The sequence below is a fragment of the Cucurbita moschata genome, unplaced genomic scaffold, assembly GCF_002738365.1.
Source record: "Cucurbita moschata cultivar Rifu unplaced genomic scaffold, Cmos_1.0 Cmo_Scf00014, whole genome shotgun sequence".
NCBI classification, from domain to species: Eukaryota; Viridiplantae; Streptophyta; class Magnoliopsida; order Cucurbitales; family Cucurbitaceae; genus Cucurbita; species Cucurbita moschata.
In genome coordinates, this window is record NW_019268530.1 from 307,815 (window position 1) to 334,559 (window position 26,745).

Below are 26,745 nucleotides of genomic sequence, written 5' to 3' on the forward strand. Positions count from 1 at the left end.
TTTTTTTTTTTTTTTTTTTTTTTTTTTTTTTTTTTTTTTTTTTTTTTTTTTTTTTTTTTTTTTTGTCTTTTTAGTAGGAATATATTCCCCATACCAGTCCCATCCGAAGTGGAAAAGAGTGTAGAGCAGTATTTTTTACGTTTTAGCTCTATTATAAAGTAATTGAAATAGTAGAAAATTTCTGTAGGTTATTATATGTCTCATGATGACTGGTGGCCAGTGTATCATTCCATTCGTTATTCATTCTGGTTTCTTTCTTTGAGGTTTGACCAGGTGCAAGAAAAAAAGATCAAGAAAATATCCAGCATGAATGTGGACGCTTCCAAAGCTGTTGGCAACGGATGTATAGCTAGTTCAAGTAGTTCTACACCACATCTTCCAAATGGAGGATCATGTGATGCACTTTATAATCATCCAAGCAATGACCTATTGGGAGCCATTTCGTCACTTCGTCTTCAAGTGGTAATTTCTTGGGTTCTCTTGGTTTGGACTGAAGAATTCCACATATTGAGTTTTGACTCTCTTCTTAACCTCTTGTATAACTTTCCTAATGATGAAAGATAGCCGGAAGGACAAAAGGCAAAAACTGTGCATTTTATCATTTTTCATTTTTCATTTTCAATCAATTTTATGTTTTGTTCTAACAGATATACTCACCAAGAATTAACAGTTAATAATTGGATATGGGTGACAAATCATGATAGGGACGGGCCCTACATGCGCCTGCTTTGATTATGGCAGGAAATCTTTGTTCAAGAGGTGGAAAGGGTGGTGGATGGGAGAAATTTTTCTCGTAAATTTATAGGAACTGAGAGAAGAAGACATTCCCTACCTCGAACTATGAGATCTCACATTGGTTGGAGAGAGAAACGAAGCATTCCTTATAAGGGTGTGAAAACCTCTCCCTAGTAGACACGTTTTAATACGTGAGGTTGATCGATACGTAACGGGCCAAAGCGGACAATATTAACTAGTGGTGGGCTTAGACCGTTACAAATAGTATTAGAGCCAGACACTGGGCAGTGTGCCAGCTAGGACGCTGAGACCCCAAGGGGGGTGGACTGCGAGATCCCACATTGGTTGGATAGGGGAACGAAACATTTCTTATAAGGGTGTGGAGACCTCTCCCTAATAGACGCATTTTAAAACCGTGAGGTTGACAACAATACATAATGGACCAAAGAGGAAAACATCAGCTAGCGGTGGGCTTGAGTTGTTACAAATCGTATATGAGCCAAACACCAGGCGGTGTACCAGCGAGGATACTGGGACCCCTAGGAGATGGACTATGAGATCCTACATTGGTTTGAGAGTGGAATGAAATATTCCTTATAAGGGCGTGGAAACCTCTTCCTAGTAGACGCGTTTTAAAACTGTTAGGCTGACAGTGATACGTAACCAGCCAAAGTGGATAATATCAACTAGTGGTGGGCAGGATGTTATACGAACTCTCCCCATCCTCAAAATTTTAATTATTAGAAATTTGGAAACTGCAACTGGTGCAATAAATTTGTTTTCTATTTGCGACTCTAATTTGACATCCCATATTTTGTTATGCAATATTATTATTAAGATTGATTTGCATGTTGAGAAAAAAAGGTTTATTTGTTTACTTTTTCTGAGGTGTTAAACCCGAGGTATTTTGGGTGAACATTTCATTTTCCTTTTTCCTTATGATAGTTATTACATTATAATTAGACACTTGTGGCTGTGATTTTTATTCATTTTCCTTCTAGGATATTTTTTAACTAATATTTTTGTTCTTGATGAAATTAGGTAACTAGCCATGAGACGAGCCTTCTTGCTAGATGTCGAAGAGTATATGCTCATGCTCATGATTATCACATCAACTCTATCTCAAATAACAGGTACTGCCAGAAGTTTGGATACAAGTTTACATGTTGTAAAAGGAACAAGCTGTTCCTCTCTAATTTTCTTCCCCTCCCTTGATTAGCTTAGGTTTTTAAGGTTTCAAAGTATCACGGTAGCAATCAGATGCTGGACCTACTCTTTTCTTCCTTTTTTTAATAATGGTATTTGATGATTAATATTATCCATCTATCTATTGTATTTACAACGTCCTGCCTATTTTGTAGTGATGGTGAAACCTTTATATCGGCTGATGATCTGCGAATAAATCTTTGGAATTTGGAAATTAGCAATCAAAGTTTCAACATTGTTGATGTAAAGCCTGCTAACATGGAGGATTTAACTGGTGAGCGCATTTTTTATTTCCCTTGTTGCTAGCTTCCATTTAATGATGTGATATTTTGTACTGGATTTATCATTTAGAATTAGTGCTGGTTTTCTTTTACTGATGAGCGGTGGGATGATGCAAGTGGAATTTACCCTTATAAGAATGTTGCATTAAGAAGCTCTTACGTCTGATGCCAAATTTCTAATTTCACTGTATGGTGTGATGTTTTTAGGGCCCTGCAGAGAAGAACAGCCCAGACAAAGGAGTAATTTAAACAAGAAAAAAAAAACATAAAACAAAACTATAACACCAAATTACAAGAGACTGTTCTGATTATTAAGAATCGTAGAAAGAGGATAATTTCAAAACACTCAGGACAAAAACACCTAGAAAAGTATTGGAATATCGAGCACTCCACAAATTCCCTTCCAAGATTACATAGTGGCAACTCCGAAGCACATGATCGAGACCCTCTTAAAAAAACCACCCTAGGCTTCTTGCACATCATCACACATCAACTCAGTGGGGACCTAAAACCATGGATGTAGATCTTTGGATGGAGTCCTTAGTTTCCCCATATAGTGTGCTGGAGAGAAAATGAAAGATTTCTTCTACTATAATTTGGTTGACTCTTTATGGAATAGGAATTTTCACGAATAAGATGCAGGCATATGAGTTCTTCAGAATTAGCCTTTCTTCAATTATTATATTTTCATGACGTTTATATTACATTTTCTGTAAATGTATCTTTTTGCAGAGGTGATTACAGCTGCTGAGTTTCACCCTACACACTGTAACATGCTAGCATATAGCAGCTCAAAAGGCTCAATCCGCCTAGTTGATTTGCGGCAGTCAGCATTATGTGATTCCCATGCCAAATTGTAGGTTTTTTTTTTTCCATAAATTTATTAAATCAGCCACCCCCCAATCCCCACAACACAACCAGTGTATACTTTTTGTGTACATTGCTTATTATTGAGAAAAAATTAATCATTCTTTCCTGTTTTTTAGGGGGTAGCGTGGGGTTATTATACATACATGACTTTGTAATGATTAAATAAGTATCTTTTGCTTACAGATTTGAGGAACCTGAGGCACCTGGTTCTAGATCATTTTTCACTGAGATAATTGCTTCAATCTCAGACATTAAATTTGGAAAGAACGGAAGATATATATTAAGTCGTGATTACATGACCCTTAAGGTTTGTATGTATATGTATGTATAGTTTGATTCTTTCAATTACAAGGCAATGAACTATTTGACAGTGTCATCCTAAGATTGCATGTGAAGTGTCGTAGGGATAGTTCTAGCTATGTGTGTGTATAAAATTCATAATAGTATATTAATGTACGTAAATACAAAGTACCAATGTATAAGCTATCGTTTGACTATATTGTGTGAATAGTTGCAAATGGGAATAGAAAAGTTATGATCCTAAGTGACATATAGCATCTTTACTATCATATAATAAAGCAAAATCTTTGTGGTCTTTGGAGTGAGGAACAATAGAATCTTTGTGGTCTTTGGAGTGAGGAACAATAGAATCTTTGTGGTCTTTATGGTCTTTCGAGTGAGGCCTGGTCCTATATGTCCTTGTAGCTGTCTAGCTAGGTCTTTTGTAGTTATCCTTTAGGTATTATCTCTTTTGATTGGTGACCCTTTTTGTAGTTTGCCTTCCTTTTTGTGAGCTCTTTTTTGTGTATGTGCTTGCATTCTTTTGTTTTTATTTTTTCAGTGAAGGTTCGGTTATTCAACTCTATGGAAAATCTCCCATTTTTATGGGGCACAAAGGCTTCTACCAATGTGCTTGGTTATAATTACTCATATTCAACCTTTTCTGACCTCGTGTAGCTAGCTTTGCAACCCAAGCCTCTTGGTTTCCTGTTACTTTTTTTTGTCTCTGGGACATTATCCCAGACTCTTCCTGTCTTTTATCATAAAATTGTTGAGGGCTCATTATGTAATCAGTTATTTTTGTTGCTTGTGCTTCCGAAATTTGTTCTTCTTGAAAGATAATTTCCTTTTCTTGCAACTCTAGCTTGTTCTTTTTCTCTTTTTCAGTTATGGGACATCAATATGGATTCTGGTCCGGTTTCTACCTTCCAAGTTCATGAATATTTAAGACCCAAGGTAAGTTTGTTCAGGCTAAACTTGTAGCTAAAATTTATACAACCTTATTGGACTTAATTAAATGCAATTTCTTATAATGTATGCAGCTTTGTGATTTATACGAAAATGATTCGATCTTTGACAAGTTTGAGTGTTGTCTGAGTGGTGATGGATTGCATATAACTACAGGTTCCTACAGGTCTGTATAATTCCAAAGCACATTCAGACTCTTTTTTTTCTTCAGCCAAAAAAGTCTTACCTTGAATTTGTATGTTATTGATGTGATCCCAGCAATTTATTCCGAGTTTTTGGTTCTTCCCCCGGAAGTACCGAGGCAACAACTTTGGAAGCTAGCAAAAACCCAACTAGGTATTTCAATCTAGTGGCTTATTCACAAACTTCGTATTCTATGAGTAATATGCTTATTGTAAGTTATGTAATTACTGGTATTGGCTTGTAGGAGACAAGTGCAGACCCCTTCAAGACCTTCAAGATCACTTGGTAGTAGTTTAACGAGAGTTGTCAGACGAGGTTGGTGCTCCACAATTTGATTTCCTTTTTCTTTTTCTCATCAACTAAATTATTCAGAGGCCTACAATTCTAGAAGCTCATTCCTCCCCTTTTGTCATATTTTCTTATGTTCCGTGTTGGGAAACATTGGTATCAGCAGGATCTGAGAGCCCAGGGGTTGATGCAAACGGAAATCCTTTTGATTTCACTACTAAGCTGCTGCATCTAGCATGGCATCCGGCTGAAAATTCAATTGCCTGTGCTGCCGCAAACAGCTTGTACATGTATTATGCATAAGGAGGGGCTGAGTATCAAATGACACCACCTGCTTAACGTTTTTGACTTCTGTCGGTAAAAATTCTTTCCTTTCGCATCGACCCGAAAGCACAGAAGCTACATTCATTGAGTTCGATATGCCTACAATATCTTTAACTGCGTGGCCAAAAATTCCACAAGAAAGCATGTTGTTTATGTTCGACAGGTGGGCAACATTTCCTTTTCTTCTTTTCTTTCACCCCTTTAAGTCTCTTTTCATTTCCTCCGTAATCCTTTCTTTTCCTCCAAAAGAGAAGAGATTTAGTTGTGTTCTATATTTTGTTGGGCTGAACCGAGGGAAATCCTGACTGTAGCTTCCCTGCAGCAAGTACTGAAATTGTTGATCAATATCTTCTTCCACTAGGTTCTAGATTAAGAAATGTAGTATTTTTAGTTAACTTCTAAAAGTATCGGCGGGAAGGAGCTGTTAAATCTTGCAGTACATCAAATTATTTTTTTCAATTGATTCATTGTCACTCTCAGAAAGTACATTGGGATGTTTTTCATAATTTATTACTGTAGTTTTATGTAAAGAACAATTATATTGAATGTAGCCTACATAGCTCTGAATATTTTTGCATGCATAAACATCCTCTTTCCTTTCCTTTCCTTTGCTCTTATAGTCTCTGTAGATTTGCTTTTTCTAAACTTGCTGGTCGCACGTTTTCGTATCTTCACTCGAAAATTAGTCTCGTAGTGTTCATTAGATTTTTCAAATCTGTGAAAGAGTTCTTCATTACATCTTTCAAATCTGTGAAAGAGTTCTTCATTACATCTTTAAAATGTTTCAATGTTATTCGAGCTTTTATAAACATTTTAAAATTACTTTTCGAAAAGATCGGTGTTGCGGAATGTTGTTCTTTTGGACTTAATTTAGGTCAATGTCTACGATGTCTATGTCATTTCAGGTTACCACCATGTCGACAAAGCGATTGGGGGAAGATTATATTTTAAAGTGTGGAATAAATAAAGAAACATTTCTAACCAATTGGAAAGTAATGGGTGCTTAACAGTCCTCAAATCTTTTATTCTCCTTCGACTTAGAAACGGCCATTGGTGTTTATTCTTCAGCCACTTTTGTTTGGTTGAAGTTGGCATCCATTACCAAAATCTTATAAATCTTTTATTTACATGCATATCAACATTGTATGTTAGTGGGTTTTAAATAAATTAAATTTTCTTTAAAAGTTTATGTTTGAATTTGGTCATTACCTTTATTTTTATTGTACTCAATTGTTAACATAAGCATGATATGGGTTAAAAAACTGATTATTGAAAGAGTGAAATATTGGAACTCATTTTTTAAAGTTTAGTAGCTAAAATAAAGATTTTGAGAAGTTTATTATCACTGCTGTTGAGTTCAAATTCAATCGAGGATGGGATTCATACTTCTAACTTTGTATTTAGGTCATAGAAAAATCTATACTACAATGACATCGTTTAAGAACGATGTTGGATGAGTCCAACAACATTCAAGTACACACTAAGAGAGAGAGAGAGAGAGAGTAGTACTATGAGAGTACCATAGACTTTCCTTCCCATGAGTGATAATAGCTTGAGTCCAGTGAGTATGACCAAACCCGAAAAGGAAAAAGGCGGTGGTGGACTTTTAGATGTTTTGAAAAAAGCTCTTTCTCAAATTAGTTCTTACTAAACAAAGTTTATCTAAATTTGAGATCTCGAGCTCGCCTATTCATTAACCGAAATCAAATTCAAAAGAAGAAGAAGAAATAATGGAATGAGAATGAGAGAGAGGAAGAAAATGGAAGGCACAGGCAATGGCAACAACAGGCACAGGCACAGGCACAACAGGCACACAGCCTTCCTTTGCCTTCTCTTCAATTCCACTCATGCTTCCCACTTACTCTTTTTTTCCTCCCCACTTTCCTCTTTTTTGTCTCCCTCTTCCTCCTCGTTTATCTATTTTATCCACTTCACCATAGTTCAAATAATTAAATAAACTTATCACTCATATTTTTATGTAAATGATTTAAACATGTTCGATTACTATTTAGTATTTAATTTTTTTTTTGTCACACAGGTTCTTCAACATTCGATTTCGTGTTTTATAGATCTCTAAAGTTTTTTAAAAAATAGGCATGATGTCGGCCAAGGGAAATATTAATATCAAATTATCCTTAAAAAAGGAAAAAAAAAAAATAGATTATGAAATATTTTCATTATCAACTATTTAATCAAACACCAAAATCTAAAAGGAGATCAAAATGTGACCACTCAAGTTATTTCATAAACCGATTTTATTCTTTAATTTTAAAAAATAGTAATATTAAAATTTCATTTTTATTATTTGTTTTTGTTTGATAATCAATTCTCTTAAAATTTTATATTTATAAGGGAAAAATAAGAAATCCTAATAATTACAGTTTATTATATTTAGTGGAAGAAAAATCGTAATCGTCCACGTGGCGATGGTGATGATAATGAGATATGATTCAGTGCGGTGGGCCACAGCAATCCTTCAAAAATAGGACAAAGGCAATTGGCTGTGTCTGGTGTGCCTTGATTGACGGCTTGGATTAATTTTGGGGTTATTGCGTTACAACTTCCTAATAACTCCCACGTTATATATATAAAATGGTGGGCCCTACATCCACAAACACTTCTCTCTCTCTCTTTATCCTAAGAAATTACCTTAATTTCATTTTGCAGATTAGAATATAGTTTATTTAAAATTAATTTTTAAATTAATGGATAATTTAATATTGTTTGGTATTACTATTTGGTTCTTTTTTTTCCATAAAAAACCCTAATTTTAAAAGTTTGAATTTATGTAAATATTTTATTATTAAAACTTTAATAAGAACTGCCACGTGGTGAAGTGATTATCCATGTTGGAAAGCTGAGCTGTCAGCCCAACAGTCGAAGTGGAAAATAATGACCCTCGAGCTCAGTCATCATGTGGGGTTTCGACACGTGGTACCACTCTCATTCGCCGGTGACGGTATCTTAACGCCACCGTTCTCATATCTCACTTTGCTTGACACTTCAACGGCCCAGATTCTCCCACTCTAAATATTGGACGGTATAGATTCTGACAGTGATTTTCAAATGATGCCTATACTGGTGCCCCTTGCGTTTTCTTCACGCAAATGATTCTCGACTCCGCGGCTCAGCCTATCTTTTCAAGCTGCAGAAATGAGCCGCCATAATATAAATCATTTAAATAAATTATGGGATGCAACATTAAAATAATTCTCTCATTTTTTTCTTTTAAATTTTACCATTTAAAAGTCTTCGTCTTCTTATATGATATTAATAATTTTTTTAAAAAAAAGTTAAATAAGTCAACCTAAATTTTATTATACCATAAAAATTTCCCTTAATTTTTTTTTGTTCCTAATAGTAAAAAAAAGTCAAACCTTAAAAAATATTCGCCAACCATCTAAAATTTTAGACTATTGTCTTGATTATTGAAAAAAAATAAACTACAATAATTACATTTTCATTATCCATTAAAATTTTATACTCAAATAACCCTTTAACCATATATATTGAATTTGTATTTATTTTCAATATAAAATAAATATGAAATGAAGATTTAAACTTTTGATGTGTTCAGACATATATTTATTCTAAGAATTAAATATTAAGATAATAAAGTTAATAATTATATTAGTTTTAAAATTTGAAAATGGTAAATGATTTTTTTGGGTGGTATTATCTCAAACTTTCAATTTTTTCAACATATTCGACATTTTTTAAATTAAATTTAAAAATTAAAAATTAAAAATTACATGTCGAAAAGTAGAGTTTGTTGGTCACCCGTTCCTATTTAAGACATAAATAAACCAATAAAGAAAATCTTAAATAGGACGGATGACCAACAAGCTCCGGTTAAGTGTTCGACATGCAATTTTTAATTTTTAAATTTAATTTAAAAAACGTCGAATATGTTGAGAATTGAAATTCGAGATAATACAAAAAGAAAAATATACCATTTACAATTTTAAAAATTAAAATTTAATATAAAATAAAATAAAACGTTTTTGTTTATTGTGGGAATAGGTGAAAAAAGTGGCGTTAGGTCGGTTGGGTATTTGAGAAAAGTCTTCCATTCATGGAAAATCTCATCAAGATTTTGGAATAAAAGAATTAAGCCTTTTTTTATTTTATTTTATTTTATTGTCTCTCCCTAAAATTCCTTGAAATTATTATTCTAAAATATCAAATAATAATAAATATATATTTGGGTTATTTTTTTAATGAACAATTATGGCAGTAAGTTGGAGAGTGTAGAACAAACAAGCTTAGAGAGAGAAACCAACAGATTCCACATTCCACTTTACAGAGAGAAAATAATTTTTTTTTTTTTAATTTTTTAAAAAAGGCTTTAATTCATCGTCTCTTTATATATGTCCACTGCTCGTCTCTTTCACGCGGATATCTCAACGTATTTCCTCCTCGCCGGCATAGTTTCTGTCACCGGCGATCTTCCTTTTTTCCGGCTCGAAAATCTCACAGAAACCAAAACATACAAACCCAGTTGAGATTTTTGTGCTTTTCTTCTGAAAAGTTTCAGGCTTGTCCATTCATTTGCTTTTTGGAAGCATGAAAGCTACGGCTTGAAGCTCTTTTTAAACCACTTTTGTCGGATTTCCCCCCCTTTTTGCTCTGTTTTTGCTCTGTTTTAGTCTCTGTTTTTTCTTACAACAAAATCTCCAAACCCTTTTTCAGTTCCCCATCTTAGATCACCGAAGCTTCTTCTCGAAAACTGAACCCAAGTTCTTTTTTCTTTTTCTCGCGAAAATTTTTATTTTGTGCTCTGTTTTTTTGTTTCTGGGTAACCAAACAATGCAAGACCCATCAACTTTTCCGATGATTAAACCCCAATATCCCGAACAAGAGCAGCTTAAATGCCCTCGATGTGATTCTACAAACACCAAATTTTGCTATTACAATAACTATAATCTTTCTCAGCCTCGTCACTTTTGTAAGAATTGCCGTCGGTACTGGACCAAAGGCGGCGCTCTGCGGAATATCCCTGTCGGCGGAGGAAGCCGGAAAAACGCCAAGCGACCGGCGGTGTCGGCCACCGTCAAGCGTCCGCCGTCCTCCTCATCTTCGTCTTCTTCGGGATCGATGCTGAACCCGATTACGGGTCCGGATCATAACCCCATCCGTGGCTATGGCGGCGGGTTGGAAATTCCGGGGAGCTTCAGCTCGCTGCTGGCGTCAAATGGGCAATATGGGAATCTCCTGGAGAGTATGGATCCGAATCAACCGGAGATGAAAATGATGGAATTGGGAGGATTTTCGGAGAATTTGAATTCTGGGTCTGGCCGGAAATCTGCAGCGGAGGAACAGAGCGGCTGCGTGCCGGAGAATTATTTGGGTGTGTTGCAGAACGGCGATTCCAGTTGTTGGACCGGCGGTGGCAGCAATGGATGGCCTGATCTTGCCATTTTCACACCAGGTTCAAGTTACCAGTAAACAGAGACGAAAAATCCGCCATTTTGTATGGAATTAAAGCTTCTGTTTGTTTGATTATGGAAAATTAGAATCATCAGCTTAGAGGAAGAAGAAGGTGGAACAGACACATTACAAGACCACCTCCACCATTGAACAAATTCTATAGGTAAAAACAATGTCTTGTTCTTGTGTGTTCTTTTGTCTTTTATTATTATTTTTTTTCAATTTAAATTTGATGTGGTCTGATGTTTTATGAATGAAAAGATGGAGAAGAACATAATTTCCACAACAATCACTCAACATTTTAAATTACAAAATTACTCTTTGAAATCTCTTAATTAGGGACTAAGTCGTGTGAAAATACATTTAAGGGTCTCATCAAAGCAATGAAAACAAAAGGATGAGGTTTAAATTTATTTAAAATGGTCCAAAATTAATGGTATTAATGACAAGTTTGGATAAATAGTAGTACCAAATGAGGTGGCAATGGATGTGATGTTTGCATTTATTCTTGTGTTATATTTGGATTGATAAATACATTTTAATTTATAAATTTATGTGTCATGCATTTAACATTTATATTCGTGAAATTGAATTGTACCAACCGTTGGGATTCCATGCACCTTAACTATAGTTTTGCAATGACAATCTTGATCTAATGTGTAAGATAGGTGAGAAGTGGCGGTGACACACAATGACCAACCCTAGAACGGTTGACTGTATTTGGTTTTTAATAAAACTTGTTTTATGGGATAATTGTCTAGTAAAGTCAGTCAATGTACATTTCAAACTCTTAACATATACTAAAAACAAAAAATATTTAAAAATGTAATTATTTAATTATTTAATATGAGAATGGACCATTTTTCCCATCGTTTTCATTTTGGGAATAGGGTTGCAAATCAATGAATGTGTTTAAAACTTTGATGTGATATTATTCAGTCCGAAGAGTTGAATTATAGACGTACTCTCTTTGGTCCACGCTTCTCATCTTCATTGATTGCCCATCTCTAAAGTCAACATCAATTCTATTTTTAAATTTTATAGACTTTTTGGATATCGTATTTATGGATATTCTTACGCGTTACGCTTGTATTAGCAGTAAGAATCTCTCACGTTCTTCGTAATCTCCTTGTTAGATAGAAGTTCATGTTCTAATATACACGTGTACATTTTTTTTAGCCGTTGATACAATGAATTAAGTTTATAGAATTTAGATAATCAAAAGTTTGGACCAACCAAATCAAAATTGTGGTGTTTGTGCCCTTTGACTTTGACTTTGAATTATTGACCCCATTTAATTTCTTTGACTATGGTCACCTAAAGTTTATATTTAATTATTAATCAAATGGGAAATTCCATGATGTTTGATTGTTCTTGGGAGTAAATTACTTGTTTAAAAGATGAGATTTATTGAATTCTTTTGATGAGATGTACATTAAGTTTTTGTCACACACCAACTGTGAAATGATGTGATGAACAATGAATAGTGATGAATATTGATACTACCATATGTCATTCAACGTCTTTATACTGCAAATTATTTATTATTATTAATCGTATGTTTGTATTTTCATAAATCGAACAGTATCTTAAACAACTTGTACATATTTGGACTAATTTCAAGAAAGAAAGTGAATTGTTATCGACCAAATTATGTGATGGTTGAGGAGTTGCACACAGACCACCATGGAAATCATCAAAGTTGCAAGGTGAAAGTCCTCCATTTCAGTAGTTTGAATCAAAGTGAATTGTTTTCGTCTCGGCTCTCGTCTCGGTTTTCATCTCGAGAATTCCTTCTAAACGCGGGTGAAGTGTGGTCTTTCTGGTCGAAATTTTTCATGAGAAGAAGAAACCTTTTCCACATTGAGTCAGTGGAAAGGTTGAAGTCATGTCTGCGTTCATGGACAAATCTGGCCAGGGCTATAATGACTGCAGATAAAGATACAGCTCCTGAAAGAAGAAACAACCCCCAAAAGCTTTCGAGCCCAAGTGTGGTGGAAATCAAGCTATTGGGGTCAGGGCTGCTGATATTGCTCTTAAACCATTTGTTTTCAATATCTTGCAGAACTCCATTCTCCATTATATTAAGTATTCCGTTGGAAACATCGCGTCCGAGTTGAGACCCCTTGGGAAAGACCTACATTCATAAATCTTGACGGTTGAGATAACCGACTATTCTCATCAAACAACGACATGAGTCTTTTCTGTAGCAGGGAGAGGTCTCCACATCCTTACAAGAAATGTTTCGTTCCCCTCTCCAACTAATGTGGAATCTCACAATCCACCCCTTTGGAGGCCCAACGTCCTCGCTGACACGCAGCTCGATGTGTGGCTTTGATACAATTTGTAATACCTCAAACCTACCACTAGCAGATGTGTGCATTGGGCTTTCCTTTAAGAGTTTAAAACGCGTCTACTAGAGAGAATTTTTCACACCCTTATAAGGAATGCTTCGTTCCACTCATGTGGGATCTCACACTATCAATCTCTTCGAACCAACATGAAAGACGAAGGACGAGTTTCACACTTACATAGCCAAAGCCGTTTGATTTCATCATGGGACCAACGATGGTGCAGTTGGTGCAATATGTTGTAGTAAGATCCTTGAGATAAGGGACTTCATCAAAGGCAGCAGCTATGGTTCCATTTAAGAACAGTGATCCACAATGGGCCATATTGTTATAAATTACAAGCTTGGATCGATCAAAGCCTTCAGTTATCAGCAAGTCAAGAACAAAAGAACCATTTGGGTATCCAACATTCACCTTCTTCTCCTTCAGTTGGTTCATATCATTAAACTTTGGCTCAAGCTTTTGAACCGTGAGTAGCGATGTGAGACTGGCGGTGTAGCTTTGAGTTAATATGAGCACCACAAACAGCCATACTATTACCACAAATCTAGCCAAGTTGCTCTCCACCTTCTCCCCTGTTGCATATAGAGAAGCCATTTAGTGAACCATCAACCAAAACATAGCCAAAATGAGATAAATATCAAAGCTACAAGGACAGAACAGATTACTTTGAGCATACACCATGGTTGAGAAAGCAAACCAGAAGCTCGTCCCGATTTCGTGGGAAGGAGGACCTCGAAAATCTTCGTTGATTCGATGCTCAAGAGTCCAGATAACCAGTCCAATGAACACAAAAAAGAAACCACTTGTCAACCAAAGATCCAATGTTAAAGGCTTCAAGAACAGCCAAGCTTTTTTGTTGTTATCTTGATATAGTACGACCATCGACACGCTAGCTTCCGAGTATGGCAATGTGAAGTCGACATACAAGGATCGGCTTTCTCTAATCGATATGTCTCCCACGACTGCGTCGTATTCCTGTTCAAGAACAATGCACAGTTAAAGCAAATGCAAAAGAACATTTGTTTTGAGTACTAACTATTGAAGAGTTTAGGTTCAAACCCCACGGGGCACTTGCTTGATCAAGTCATCATAGCTACCGGCCATTACTCCGACATCATTTGCATACCGAATGTATTCATAATTAAGAGCGTATGGTAATGTTTCGACCACAGCTTCGAAGATATCAATGCTGTACCCTGTTTTCTTAGTATTTGAACTCAATGGGTCCCTTATCTCTCGAATGAACTTACTGACCCCAGATTTAACAGGTATTCCGATTCTCAGCTTCTTTTCATTTATAGGGGACACCCAACCTTTTGGGAAACTGGAAGAATCCCCTGGCCATATGATACGGCTGAGATTAGCAGCTGAACTGTTTGAGCTCATTTCCGTGGAGTTTAATGTTTGTGTCAGTCCATTTTCCGGCGTCCAGAATCCAACCGCTGTAATGTTCTTTTGATGATTGATGTTTATAATCTCGTAAGCTGATGATTTCAATTGCCCTTCAACCATCCTGAAGTCTCCTGCAATCCCTTTGAAATGTGTCTTAGACAATGCCTCCGACAACCTCGGACCATTCCGAGAGACACCGAGATTGTCGAGATCTGTAGATTTGCCCGAAACAACGTTTGAGTTCTTGAAGATGAACTCCGTGGTTCCAACTCTCTCCACAGCCTTGGCGAGAGCGAAGATAGCATCGTAAGCTCGTAACCCAAATATATTGAGTTCAGAGATTTCCTTGTCCCTTCTCCATCGCCGTTGAAACTCTTCGAGTTTTTCTGTTATGGGAATGTAAGTTCTTACAGCTAAAGCTCCACTCATGGCTTCCATGGCGGAATCATCAATCTCAGAGAGGAAATTACTCATCCCATCAGTTATAATCCAAATATAACCAGAACCCATCATCCCAATCTCCTTAGCCATGGCGAAAACGCGGGAACCAAGCTCCGGCGACATATGAACAACGAAAACTCTCGTTTGCATAGTCATTAATCGGTAAAGCTGTTTGGCGATTCTGTCATCAGACGCCGATTGAGGAATCGCCGTCTCGTCGGCGACCCGAGTGTTAATTTCTCGAAGAGCGTCTCTCATGGAGGGAAGAATCCCCTCGCCGTATTGATCATCGGAGTGAATGATCACCACCTGTCGCCAATTGAACTCTTTAAAAATGGAGGCGATGGGTTTTACTTGCGATGAATCGATTTGGGTCGCTCGGAAAAAATAAGGATTCCGACGAGAGCTCAGAGATTGCATTGTCGTTGTCGCGGAGAATGAAATTATGGGTACGTGAGATTTCTTCCCGAGATCCGCCATGAAAGCTGCTTGAGATGAACTCTGTGGCCCAACAATGGCTTCCACTTCTTCCTTCTTGATTAACTCTAAAGCTGTTTAGTTAAGAAAAACAGATTAAAACCAAAACTTCGGGAAAAACTATGAATCATAACGTGGTACGGAATTAAGTTAAAACCTGCAGCAGTAGCTTCAAGGTCGTCTCCCATGGAGTTTTTCGGAAACAGAGTCAAGCGGGTGTTGTAATTTTTATGAAATTCATAGAAATCCGAGAGAGCCATATCCATAAAACTCAACCCCATTTTCCCAATCAAAGAATTGGAGTCAAGAACAACTCCCACCTTCACTTTAACTGCCTCGTCATCCGCCATGGCCGACAAAGCTCGAAGGCCGAAACAGAGTGCGAGGAAGAAGAAGACGGTGGACTTTTCCATTGCAAAGCTGAGGATACCTTCAAAAGGGTTTTAATGTGGTGAGTTGACAAATAAATTTATGAATATGGAATTAGAATTGGTCGAATCCGAGCTGAACATTGCAATCAAATGTTATTGGTTAGTACTTTACCAGAAATTTAATTACTTCAACCCTCAACCCTATGAAGCTCAATTTTTCGGATTTAAACTTAATATTTGACTAGGTTGATTTAATATTCATTTAGTTTAGTTTTTTATTTTATTTTAAATTTTAATATTGTATTCGCTTTTGTTTTTAATTGGTCGTTTAAAAATAAAAAAAATAAAAAAAAGGTATTAAAGTATTGGCCACGCAAGCCAATACTTGGCCTGCTGATATGTCAACAACGATTGGTAGGTGACCCTTTCGATGGGTTCTGTCGTGTGAGTCAAATTCTTGTTAAGGAAGTGTGCCATATTCATAATTCTTTATTCTCTAGGGCCAAATTTATAATTATTCTTTCTGCCATTAATTTTCTCATTGAATTATTCCATGCATTCTAAATTTTAAAAAAATTACACATTCGTGTATGTTTGCTGTTTTGTTTTAAACTCTTTAAATCTCAGTTTGTTAATTCTACTTTTATGTATTAATTAATATAAGAAAATTATAATTTTTAGTCTTAACATATTAAGTTTTACACTACATTTAATTTCTATTGCAATTACCTGCATGCCAATAATGTATTAAAAAGCTACAACCCTTGAATATTTTAAATACGCCAAAGATTTGTTAGATGGAAAAATGATAAAAGTTGGAGGTATTATTAGATATTTTATAAAGTTTTATATTTTTTGAAAAGTAGAAATTAGAGTTTATTTTGGGCTGGTAGGGCGCTACGAAGAGGCCCATAAAACGTTGATCCGAAATACGGCCCCTCCCGGGAGATGGTGTAGTTGCAAAAAAGGTCCCCATAACTCGTTGAATTAAAGAGAGGACCAAAAACAACACGGAAATCTGAGAGGCAAATTGAAATTGTTCCTGTGTTCCATCTGGGTCCCAAAACCTGGTTCGGCACCTGCATCTCTCTTCCTCACAATGTATGGCGGCCCATCCAAGCTCGCTCGGGCCGGCGGCGGCGCTGGCCGCGGAGCCAGCGGAAAGCGGCCGCCCTCCTCTTTTCCTCTACCACCTGCTCACCGCCCCTCCGGCCGTCTCTCTCTCGGCGGCGGTGGCGCCGGTTCTGGCGCAAATCCTCGGAATCGAACCTCCACCGCAGCCAAATCCGAAGCCCCTCTATCCGTCGAGGAGAATTTCAGTCTCGTTACCGGTAACAATCCTTTGGCTTTTGCTATGATAATTCGGTTGGCTCCCGACTTGATCGAAGAGATCAAGCGGGTTGAGTCGCTGGGAGGAACTCCGAGAATTAAGTTTGATGCGAATGCCAAGAATTCTAGTGGTAATGTAAGTTTTCTGTATTACTTGTTCTTTACTCTAGTCATCCACATCATGGGATAATGAAGATTTTTTTTTTTTTTTAAAGATTATTTGAACTGTGTTAAGTATTTCAAATACGCTGTCGAATATGTGCACAAGTAGCTTATGTGGATTATGCTTCTGTTCGCTATTTGTTGGATTTTCCCTGTGGAATCTCTTTGTGCAACCGCTACTTCGTTACATATATTTTTGTCTAGATGGTCTTATTTAGTTGGAATTTACCGCCAATTTGAGCATTGCTATAATCTATTCTTTTGTAACATTATTGTGTTTACCTTTTTTATTTGGCAACAGTTAGCTATGGGCTGAATTGGTGAGTATGAATACTGTGAGGTCAAGGGTTAGATTACCCAATTCAGTAGAAACATAGAAAACCATGTAAGTACGAAAAATATCAGTAGGAATAGTTTATCAGATATATCAGCTTTTATGTGTCTATGATAATATAGGTTTTTCATGAGGATATATTGGAGTTCGTGTCCCAACTGACAATTGGGGCATGGCCAATTTAAAAGTTTCAAGCTGGAGATCTACACTTGATAATACTTGCTGCATTTATAACCTAAATTTTGAGCATTTTTTTCTTATTTTGGTAGACATGATTATTTAATGAATTGTGAAAGTGCTGCAATTGATGAGGTGTCAGTTGTATTCTTACAATGTGCACAACATGCTTATAAAGAATATGCAATTTATGATGATTTAATAGGAATTAGAGTGAAAGAGGTAAGTTGAAAGGGAAAACTCTAATTCTCTCTGTGTTTACTGGGGAGCTTTATCTTGAGAATATTGCTATCTCTAGGATCTGTTGAAATCCCCCATCAACCAGAAGTTTATTTATTTATTTTACTCTTAATTTTTTAAAATAAACTTTAGCACGAAAAGTTATTGGTATAATTTGAAAAGATTTCCAACAGGAGGGATAATAAAGATTAAGGCATGATACCAACAGGAGGAAGAGTAAGTGTCCTATTGTGATTCTAGTAGGAAAAGGTAGGTATAACAGGCGTTCTACAATTATATAAAAACAGACTAACAACCCAAGATTTCCCTGACATCTGTTGTTATTTTTTTGATTGAATACTCCATCATTTGTGGATACCAAAAAATACTTGATGCCATATGAGCAAGTTAAAAATAGTTGGATATAGTATAAAAGGAATACTCTTCTATATTTCTTCCAAAATCTTCACATCCAAGAAAGAGAGATGTTGGATTGCATACTCTGGGTTTTGGTGATGTTGCTGAACTCTCTAGGATCTACCCCTTTTTTCTCGATATCCTGATTCTTCTGTTTGTTAGCAGATGTGGAGATAAGTGGAGCTAGGAGTTGTTCCTATATTTATGTGAAAATGGGATGAAACACATCCTATACCTTACTTGCAAAGTGCTATGCTGTTTTCATTTTATCAATGAGTTTTTATCATACAAAAATCTCTCTTTTGATTTGTTTTTTTTTTGGAAGAAAGATATTTACTAGTTTGCTATAGGCTTCTCATTCTGCATCCCAAGAAAATTATTATTATTTTTATTGGAAATAGTCTTCATCTCTATAGGACAATATTTAAGGAGTAGAGGTCTTATCCTGTACGAAAAATGAAGAAATCATATAAAGGCTATCCACGCCTTGTGCAGTTAAAAGAAAGGAATACATATAAAATTATATTAATGATGCATAAACATGAAACCGATGGTCTATGTTGCCATCTAGTCTTGATCATCTCCAATTGTGCATATTCAAATTTAAATAGTTGTCTTCTCCTCAATCTCTATCATGTGCATTTTTCTTTCTATTGATAAGAAGGGTCTAAAAGTCTAGAGGAATTGCCTCTTTCGGCAATTTTTTTTATCACTTTACCCTTCCAATGAATAGCTGGGAAGGTGATAACAATCAGTGTAAAGGCTGAATACGAACAATACTGGATTTTCTTCCTGTTCTACTCCCCCCCTCCCAGGGCAGGTTTGTGCTAAAGTCATAATATATGTATGGATCTGACATATTCTCATCAAATCAATGTTTCCTGTTTGTCAATTGTTACAATTATACATGCACCTTAAGATCTAATTCTGCTTCCCTGTTTGAAGTTTTTTTATTTATTATTTATTATTTATTATTATTATTATTATTATTTTGAGGGCTTTGGCTATTTAAGATTGTTGTACCTGAACTGAAATTTTACACCAGGTCATTGATGTTGGGGGTAAAGAGTTTAGGTTCACATGGTCACGTGAAGTTGGTGATCTTTGTGACATATACGAAGAACGTAAAAGTGGCGAAGATGGAAGTGGTTTGCTTGTTGAATCAGGCAATGCTTGGAGAAAAGTGAATGTGCAGCGTATCTTGGATGAATCAACTACAAACCATGTTAAGAAGTTGTCTGAGGAAGCTGAACGAAGATCTAAATCTCGCAGGTATTTCTTTTGTTAATTTTAATAGAAATCAAATTATTTTGTTCAAGTTCTTATCAAATTGGTAGAAGTTTTAAAGCTGACAAAAGGAATACAAGCTTCCAAAATCTTCGCGAGGCCTGGCATTGTCCAAAATTATTCTTAAAAAAATCTCATCTCAAAACTTCCTAACTCACTCCATTCATAGAATTCAACTCTAAGCAAATTACCAAATAATTACAAATATGCCACTGCTAATAGCATATCCTTACTAATATTCTTTACAAAATGATGATTAGATTCAATTTTGAAGTTATTCGATGTTATTAGGTTTAATTGAGACTTCTTTTCTAAAACAAGAGACAAATTTCATAGATAATTGTGTTAGACAAGAAGGTAAAAACCAAACAAAAGTCAAGGAGTTTGACGAAGATTGTTGATTAGCTATCATCATAGAATTAGGAATATTGCAACAAGACTAGAAATGCAGGCCTACGTAAGAAGAGGCCTCAAATACAACAAAATCCCCAACTTATTCTCACTTGAACCAAATGCCTCCGAAAATCCTTTTGTTTCTCTCCAACAAAATCCTTTTGACTAGAAACGGATTACTGCAAATTTTATGCGGACTCTCTCTTGTCCTTGAATACATTGCTCAAAAGAAGCTGATGAGCATAGCATGAATCATCTAGGCAAGACGTAGCTTCTTCTCTGCATAACTTCGTTGGTTTTAACACCTTGAAGAATCACTTCCTACAGAAAGACCTTAAACATTTTAGGGAGTTTAGACTTCCATTCTTTTCGCTCAGCTTTTGAAAAATGAAAGTCTCTGTAGCAGCCAGCAGGAAGAGAGAAACAACTGAGACGAACAAAACAAAATCAGTGGAGTAATTGCAGATTGACATTTTAATAATAAATTGATTTTTAAGCGTACTTAGACATGAGTAATTGCATTGTTCAGAATATAGTTGCTTAATGCTTCTGCTTCTAATAGAAAACAACTACAGATGACTTAAGCTATTTTTTTATTTAATTAAATTTGGACATGAAACTATAGTATATTCCTTTGTTTAGAAGTATTGGAATGCTCTTAAAAATAAAAATTATGTTTAGTTTGTGGATGTTTTACCATTCTTCTAAGCCATAATTAGTTTTATTTATAAGTTCTATAATAATATTATGATCAACTACTCTTATAATATCTGGCCTTCCTCTCAAACCAAAAACCGGAAGAAAAGGATTTTGATGATTGCTATGTAGAACTGATAGTTTGTGAACCTTTTACTTTCATGATTTTTAAACTATAGAAAGGTTTTGTATATTGTATTAGAGATATCTGTGATGGTGTTTAGTATTATCTTTAGCTCTCTCACATGCATGCACATCTGTTGTGTTTCTGGCTACAGAGCTATTGTCTTAGAACCTGGGAATCCATCTATGAAGAATCAAATAAAGCAATTGGCTGCTGCCGAATGTATGCATCTCTTGAATCACTTTTTTTTTTTTTTTTTGTGTTACTGTTATCTGATTGCATTACTGCAAAAACTGCACCTTATGAGTTGCTCAAGTCTTTACTAATACCTAGCTTGCTTGCAGCTAATCCATGGAGGATGCATTATAAGAATAAGAAAGAGCCTCCATTTAAAAAGCAGAAAAACGAATTGTCTCAAGGTGATTGCCTGTGTACGCATATTGAATTCTTTCTTCTTATTCCATTTTCTTTTCTATATGCTTTATGCTTCATCTTTTGACATAGAGCGTTTTCTCACTTTTTGAGTGATTTCTTTCTCTTTGATGTATACTGCGTCTCCTGATGGACAATAATGTCAGTTAAGCTTAGTAATTGAGTACTAATATTTGTCATTGCAGTTGGGCCTCCAAAATCTACATTTAAGCCTGGCATGTCATCAGTACCTGCTTCCAAGGAGAGGCTATCATCTTCACCTGTTCCATCTCCACCCGAGCAATCTGGTGCTCCAATATCTCAATTCGGATCTGCAAATCCCACTAAGACTCATTGTATTGCAGAAGATATTAAACCTCGACAACCAGCTAAGATTAATGCTGCTGCTAGCAGTGAGAAGGAAATTCCAACCAAAGCCGCAAAAGGAGTTCTGGAAGCACCAGGACAGGAAGTGAATGCCGGAGCTAAACCAACAGATTTGCAAGGAATGTTGTATAATTTACTCTTGGATAACCCCAAGGGGATGAGTTTGAAGGTACGCTCAAGTAAATAGATAATTTTAATTGAAATATGGATTCCTATATAAAAATAATGTTGGATGTTTCCTGTTCGTTGTGTGTTTGTTTCCTTAAACAAGTCTGTCAATTCTATTCAAAGCATGAATTTACTGTTTTCTCCCTCTCTTTCTCTCTCGTGTAGGCATTGGAGAAAGCTGTTGGCGATAAAATCCCAAATTCTGTAAAAAAGATTGAGCCAATCATTAAAAAAGTAAGTGATGTAAATGTTAAATTATTAGAAATCCAATTCATACTTAGGTCAGTATTTATTCAGTATTTCAATGAATCTCATATACTCCCTAAATATGTTGTCTTGAATAGTAATTCAATTAAAAAGATCCAACAAGTGAACTATCAATTTGAAATGGGGAGATATTAGAAATCCAATTCTTATATTCTTGTTTAATTTGACTATTAGATTGCAACCTACCAAGCTCCAGGGAGATATTGTTTGAAGTCAGAAGTTGAGTTGGAAGGCTCTAAAAAGCCTTCATCTGAAGGTGAAAGGTACTTCCTTCAACGTTTGACGGGCTTATTTCATCTGGTTGACTTAAACAGTTTTTGAGAATGTTACTTTAAATGCATTCAAACTTACCTCTTTGAGGAAGTAGAGATATCTCAACTATATTGTCTTGATATTCCAATGTATTAATCCGTTGTTAAGACATTGCTACTTTCTTGAAGAGGTTGTAGGTTCAAATCCTCATATGTGTTAGTAATATTTTTTGTTACACAAGAAAAAAAAAATGTGAAAAAATAAAAACAAAAGAACTCCATTAGAGAGTAATTACTGTGTCTCTTCGGGGTTGTCTCTTCTTCCTCTTCCTTCCTTTTGTTAAGGAGGTCCCGCTCCGTCCAAAGCTTCTAATAAATAATAGCATTCAAGGTCGAATGGCAAAGATCGAATGAGGGAAGGATTGATTCACAGGTCTAGCTGCTCCGTATCAATTCATCTTTAGTAGCAAAAGCTCTTCCTTCTTCTCTCTTATCTGTATTCTTCCATATCTGTCTTCTTCCATGTCTTCCTTCTTTCTCTGACATTCCAGCTTTTTCTATTTTCTTTGTTTACAAACGCTTTTATACGCTCTTATTAATATTAAGCCAAGTCAGTCCTTTTGCAGCTGCCGGTGTATTTGATATTTATGGATTGCTCGATATTCATCTAGGAATCTAATTCACGTTTTGTCTTTCACAGCTCTCCTTTAGTCAGCCATCAACAAACCCCGGTACATGAAGACTTCCATGATCAACCTGTTCCAGAATCGCAATTAGAAGCAAGACATGTCATTGAATTGGAGGAAAAGGTAGAAACCTCTCAAGCAAACAAAGAATCAAATTTCTTGGAGAAAAATGGCATCCAACAGAATTCACCCGATCCTTTTGCTGAGAAAAAAGGCTCTGAAAATAGCGAAGGCCAGGCAGCTAGTTCTTCTGACAATGAAAGTGACAGTGATTCTGAAAGTGATAGTAGTGATAGTGGAAGTGATAGTGGGAACCGTAGTAGGAGTAGAAGTCGAAGCCCCGTGGGTAGTGGGAGTGGGAGTAGCAGTGATAGTGAAAGTGATGCACCTTCTAATAGCAAGGAGGGTTCTGATGAGGATGTGGATATCATGACTAGTGATGATGACAAAGAACCCAAGAATAAATTGCAAGCTTCCGTACAGGGTTTCTCTGCGTCTCCTGCTGCTTGGAAAAGTCCAGATGGTGGGGCTGTGTTGAACATAGACGATGAGAAGGAAGATGGTCACGAATCTGATGCAATTGACATCGAGAAAGATTCTTCTGATGATGAGCCAGAAGCTAAAATTGATGATCGTAGTTTACCTCCTACAGGAGAAGGTGGAAGACCTGTGGAAGAATCAAGATCCTTGTCACCATACCCTGATGAATTCCAAGAGCGCCAAAACTTTATTGGGAGTTTGTTTGAGGACAGGGAAAATACTGTTGTGGAAAGTTCCAGGCATGAACAATCTGACAGCACAGATAGGATATCTAAAGGCAAGTCTAAAAGGAGCTCTGAGTTGGAGTGCTTTGAAGAGAACGCTGTTCATACTAAGAGATTAAAATTAGAAAGCTCATCTCAACAACCTGTTTCTGGTAATTGGGGAGCCCAATTACAGAGTTCTCGCAATTTATCTCCTAGTAAACTCAACAGAGATTCTGCAAGGAACCCTACCAGTCAAGTTACTAATAAAGGTGAGTTGAAGGGCAATTCTGATTTTAGACCAAAAATGGGAAACAAAGAAATAGTTTCAGAAAAAAATTGTTCAGATGTTTCACAAGCAAGTTGGAGGCCCCATGATCAAAGTGGAGTGAGGGCTGTAGATACAGCAGTTAGACCCGACAAGCATGGTGAGAGCATTGGACGTGGCGGTAAACACAGTGAAAAGGGTGGTCATGCTAATGAAAGTTTTCATGCGTATAAAGATAGATTTTATGGAAATGTTGAAAATGAAGGGATGAATGAGAAAAAAGTTTCAAGAAATTCTAGATCTGGTGGTCCAGGAGACAAACAGATACAACCCTGTGACTCCCATCTTAGTAAACCAGGTGACATAGTTGGAAAATTCAAAGATGGCAAAACGTTTTCAAGTTCGCAGATGGGGTACTCACCAAGGGATAATAATAATAGAATTAGTGCCGACAGGTCCCCAGTTAATGGAAAAGGCCGTATTCTCCAAAGAGAGCATTCAGACCTTGAATTAGGTGAACTTCGTGAGCCCTTTCCTGAGGAAGTATTGGGTAAAAAGAAATTTGAAAGAAATAATTCATCGAAACAGTTGGAGAACAAAGGGCACACTTCAGATATCTGGAGTTCAGAGTTAAATAAAGGAAAATCTAATTTGAAGGCTAGTTTAGATAATGGAAAGCGGTCCTCACCCCATATAAGTACCAAGTTTCCAAGCAATCCAGAAGTCTCAAATCAAAAGAAGATTTCAGAACATAAAGTTGAAGATTTGACGAGGGTAAACCACCGGCCTCCGCAGTCTCATCCACAAGGACCACAATATAGTTCAAGAGTAGATCACGTTGAAGTTGAAAAGCCGGTTGATGCAAATGTAAAACCTAATCAAGGGATTGGTCCAGAAAGCTGTGGGGAAAGCAACAGGAAAGCATCTGTTGGCATTTCCCAGCTGCATGATATGAAACGAGAACAGCTTCCCTCAAAAAAAGGAAGTAAAAGACAAGCACCTAATCAAATAACTGAAGTTACTGATGCACTAAAGAACCCGATATCAGCTGAGCATGAAAATAGTGATCTAAAGAGAAGAGATTCTTCTTCAGATGAAAACAGTTGTTCATATTCCAAGTATGAAAAGGACGAGCCAGAGTTGAAGGGAGCAATCAAAGATTTCTCTCAGTAAGTTTCGTTTGTAATTCATTTGAATTGTTGAGGCTACTAATTCTGTCTCACTTGTTCTTGTATTTTTTTCATTAATATCTGTGATTACTGATTAAAATGTATACTTGTTTTTAGGTACAAGGAATATGTACAGGAGTATCGTGATAAATATGAATGTTACCTGTCCTTGAACAAAATCCTAGAAAGCTACAGGTAATGCTACTTCTTTTCGTTAATGTCCAATTTTTATCCGTTCCTAGACGATGTTGCAGTCTGCCTCCTAATGTCCTGTTATTATTTTTAAGCAAGTTTGATGATTTATTTGTGTCCTGGTATGCTGTTCCTGTAAAGAAAAGATCATTCCGTTTTTAAGCATCGATCAATTATGTAGGGCTGAGTTCTGCAAACTCGGGAAGGAGCTTGATTCTTCTAGGGGACAAAATTCAGACAAATACTTTAACCTTTTAGAACAGCTGAAAGAATCTTATCGGCTGTGTTCAACGGTATGGCTGTTTCCTAGTATATTTGCTACAAGTTACTTGTTAATATTAGTAGTTTTTCATGTTCAAGTATATATTTCTCAATGTTTACTCTGGAAAATTTCTGATGTTTCATCCAGCTAGTGCTCATTGTAGTCTAGGTTTGTGTAAGCTTTTGGTTTATATTGAAAAATTTGGACTCCAGAGGGAGAGGGAGTTCATGATTGGAAGTAAAAGGTTAGGGATAGTTTAGGATTAAGGTTGACAGTAGATTCAGATGCAGCAAGGCATGGTTGACGGAATTGGTTAGAGGCAACACTTTCTCTATCTCGGTTGATTGGGTAAATTTATTTGTTCCCGTTATTTGAATATGGGTTCTATCAAAGATGGGTTTCATGGCTTGTAGTTGATATTAGCATGAATATCTTTTGTATACCTGAATCTGAATTAGCATCTTTATCTTTTTCTCTTATATTATTTTTCCTGTATAATGAAGTTGACTCAAATAAAGAGTAATTTGCAGAGGCATAAGAGGTTGAAAAAGATATTCGTTGTTCTCCACGAAGAGCTGAAGGTGATTAACATCAACTTACAAATCCACATCACCATCTTGCTTTTGTGGTTCTAACTTTTATCTCTAATTTTGTTATTTTCTTAACATGTATTTTATTGTTGCAGCATCTAAAGGAAAGGATTAAAGATTTTGCACAAACTTATGCGAAGGATTGAGATTGGATGTGTTTCTATTCGAGCAATCGGACGCTCTTTAGACGATCATGTCTGACTTGGGGTAGAGGTCGTTAAGAGGTAGAGGTGGATGCAAGAACTGCATCAATGAATTTCTGTGCATAGTAAAATGAGTCAAATCTTTTTTTTTTTTGCTTGCTACCTTCTCCCCAACCTCAATATAGAAACATGTACATTTTTTCTTTTTGCTCTCTCCCCTCTCTCTCTTGGAATGCATTTTCCTTTATTTAGCAACGTAGAGAGGTTGGACTTTTGTTTTAGTTTAGCCTGACCTCTTCCTGTATAGACTTGTGAGGCTTCTTTTGAGTATGGATATAATCTACTTTTGTAGGTTGTACAAATTTTGAACGTGTAAAAAATGTTCCCAATAACTGTGAATATGCTAATGTCATTTGCGATCATATAGGGAATTCTCTTGGAGTTGTGATGCTATAGTGGACCTGTAACAA

The 26,745-nt window shown here is 36.2% G+C and overlaps 4 protein-coding genes across 8 annotated transcripts in view; 3 read left to right on the forward strand and 1 right to left on the reverse strand.

Annotated features, from left to right (window-relative positions):
* Positions 1-5,716, forward strand: part of LOC111452369 (serine/threonine protein phosphatase 2A 55 kDa regulatory subunit B beta isoform-like) — an 8,352-nt gene extending 2,636 nt beyond the window's left edge. The window contains exons 5-14 of one of the 2 annotated variants that reach the window (XM_023093048.1): positions 274-462; positions 1,777-1,868; positions 2,097-2,215; positions 2,955-3,078; positions 3,276-3,399; positions 4,260-4,328; positions 4,415-4,506; positions 4,599-4,676; positions 4,768-4,838; positions 4,975-5,716. In XM_023093048.1, coding sequence (XP_022948816.1) covers positions 274-462; positions 1,777-1,868; positions 2,097-2,215; positions 2,955-3,078; positions 3,276-3,399; positions 4,260-4,328; positions 4,415-4,506; positions 4,599-4,676; positions 4,768-4,838; positions 4,975-5,114 — 1,098 coding nt within the window. In that variant the 3' untranslated portion in view covers positions 5,115-5,716. The remainder of the gene's footprint in view (positions 1-273; positions 463-1,776; positions 1,869-2,096; positions 2,216-2,954; positions 3,079-3,275; positions 3,400-4,259; positions 4,329-4,414; positions 4,507-4,598; positions 4,677-4,767; positions 4,839-4,974) is intronic. The other variant, XM_023093049.1, reaches the window with a different exon arrangement.
* Positions 5,717-9,478: 3,762 nt separating this feature from the next.
* Positions 9,479-10,857, forward strand: LOC111452370 (dof zinc finger protein DOF1.7-like). Its single transcript, XM_023093050.1, has one exon. The coding sequence runs from the start codon at positions 9,945-9,947 to the stop codon at positions 10,581-10,583; it is 639 nt and encodes a 212-aa protein (XP_022948818.1). The 5' UTR covers positions 9,479-9,944; the 3' UTR covers positions 10,584-10,857.
* A 1,263-nt stretch (positions 10,858-12,120) lies between these two features.
* Positions 12,121-15,737, reverse strand: LOC111452368 (glutamate receptor 2.7-like). Its single transcript, XM_023093046.1, has 5 exons — positions 15,387-15,737; positions 13,979-15,303; positions 13,585-13,894; positions 13,097-13,491; positions 12,121-12,702 (listed from the first exon to the last, which is right to left on the reverse strand). Exons 1-5 carry the CDS (start codon positions 15,640-15,642, stop codon positions 12,304-12,306), a joined length of 2,685 nt encoding a protein of 894 aa, XP_022948814.1. The 5' UTR covers positions 15,643-15,737; the 3' UTR covers positions 12,121-12,303.
* Positions 15,738-16,586: 849 nt separating this feature from the next.
* LOC111452430 (dentin sialophosphoprotein) lies at positions 16,587-26,699 on the forward strand. Of its 4 annotated transcripts, none has more exons than XM_023093147.1 (12): positions 16,587-17,065; positions 19,284-19,510; positions 20,893-20,960; positions 21,083-21,157; positions 21,356-21,705; positions 21,870-21,938; positions 22,146-22,234; positions 22,923-25,088; positions 25,206-25,283; positions 25,462-25,573; positions 26,046-26,123; positions 26,228-26,699. In XM_023093147.1, exons 1-12 carry the CDS (start codon positions 16,700-16,702, stop codon positions 26,276-26,278), a joined length of 3,729 nt encoding a protein of 1,242 aa, XP_022948915.1. In that variant the 5' UTR covers positions 16,587-16,699; the 3' UTR covers positions 26,279-26,699. The 4 variants fall into 4 exon arrangements, with proteins under 4 accessions (XP_022948915.1, XP_022948916.1, XP_022948917.1 ...); XM_023093148.1 differs by having other exon boundaries at positions 26,061-26,123; XM_023093149.1 differs by having other exon boundaries at positions 16,588-17,065; positions 26,073-26,123.
* The last annotated feature ends 46 nt before the right edge of the window (positions 26,700-26,745 follow it).

What these genes read in the sequence shown, in the direction of transcription:
- LOC111452370 (XM_023093050.1), top strand. Translation starts at nt 9,945, where the DNA reads ATGCAAGACCCATCAACTTTTCCGATGATTAAACCCCAATATCCCGAA.
- LOC111452368 (XM_023093046.1), bottom strand. Translation starts at nt 15,642, where the DNA reads ATGGAAAAGTCCACCGTCTTCTTCTTCCTCGCACTCTGTTTCGGCCTT. An exon ending in CCTTGAAGCTACTGCTGCAG is followed by an intron (nt 15,304 to 15,386) that starts GTTTTAACTTAA and finishes TTAACTAAACAG; the next exon opens with CTTTAGAGTTAATCAAGAAG. An exon ending in AACCATGGTGTATGCTCAAA is followed by an intron (nt 13,492 to 13,584) that starts GTAATCTGTTCT and finishes TATATGCAACAG; the next exon opens with GGGAGAAGGTGGAGAGCAAC.
- LOC111452430 (XM_023093147.1), top strand. Translation starts at nt 16,700, where the DNA reads ATGTATGGCGGCCCATCCAAGCTCGCTCGGGCCGGCGGCGGCGCTGGC. An exon ending in CCAAGGGGATGAGTTTGAAG is followed by an intron (nt 21,706 to 21,869) that starts GTACGCTCAAGT and finishes TCTCTCGTGTAG; the next exon opens with GCATTGGAGAAAGCTGTTGG. An exon ending in AAAATCCTAGAAAGCTACAG is followed by an intron (nt 25,284 to 25,461) that starts GTAATGCTACTT and finishes TCAATTATGTAG; the next exon opens with GGCTGAGTTCTGCAAACTCG.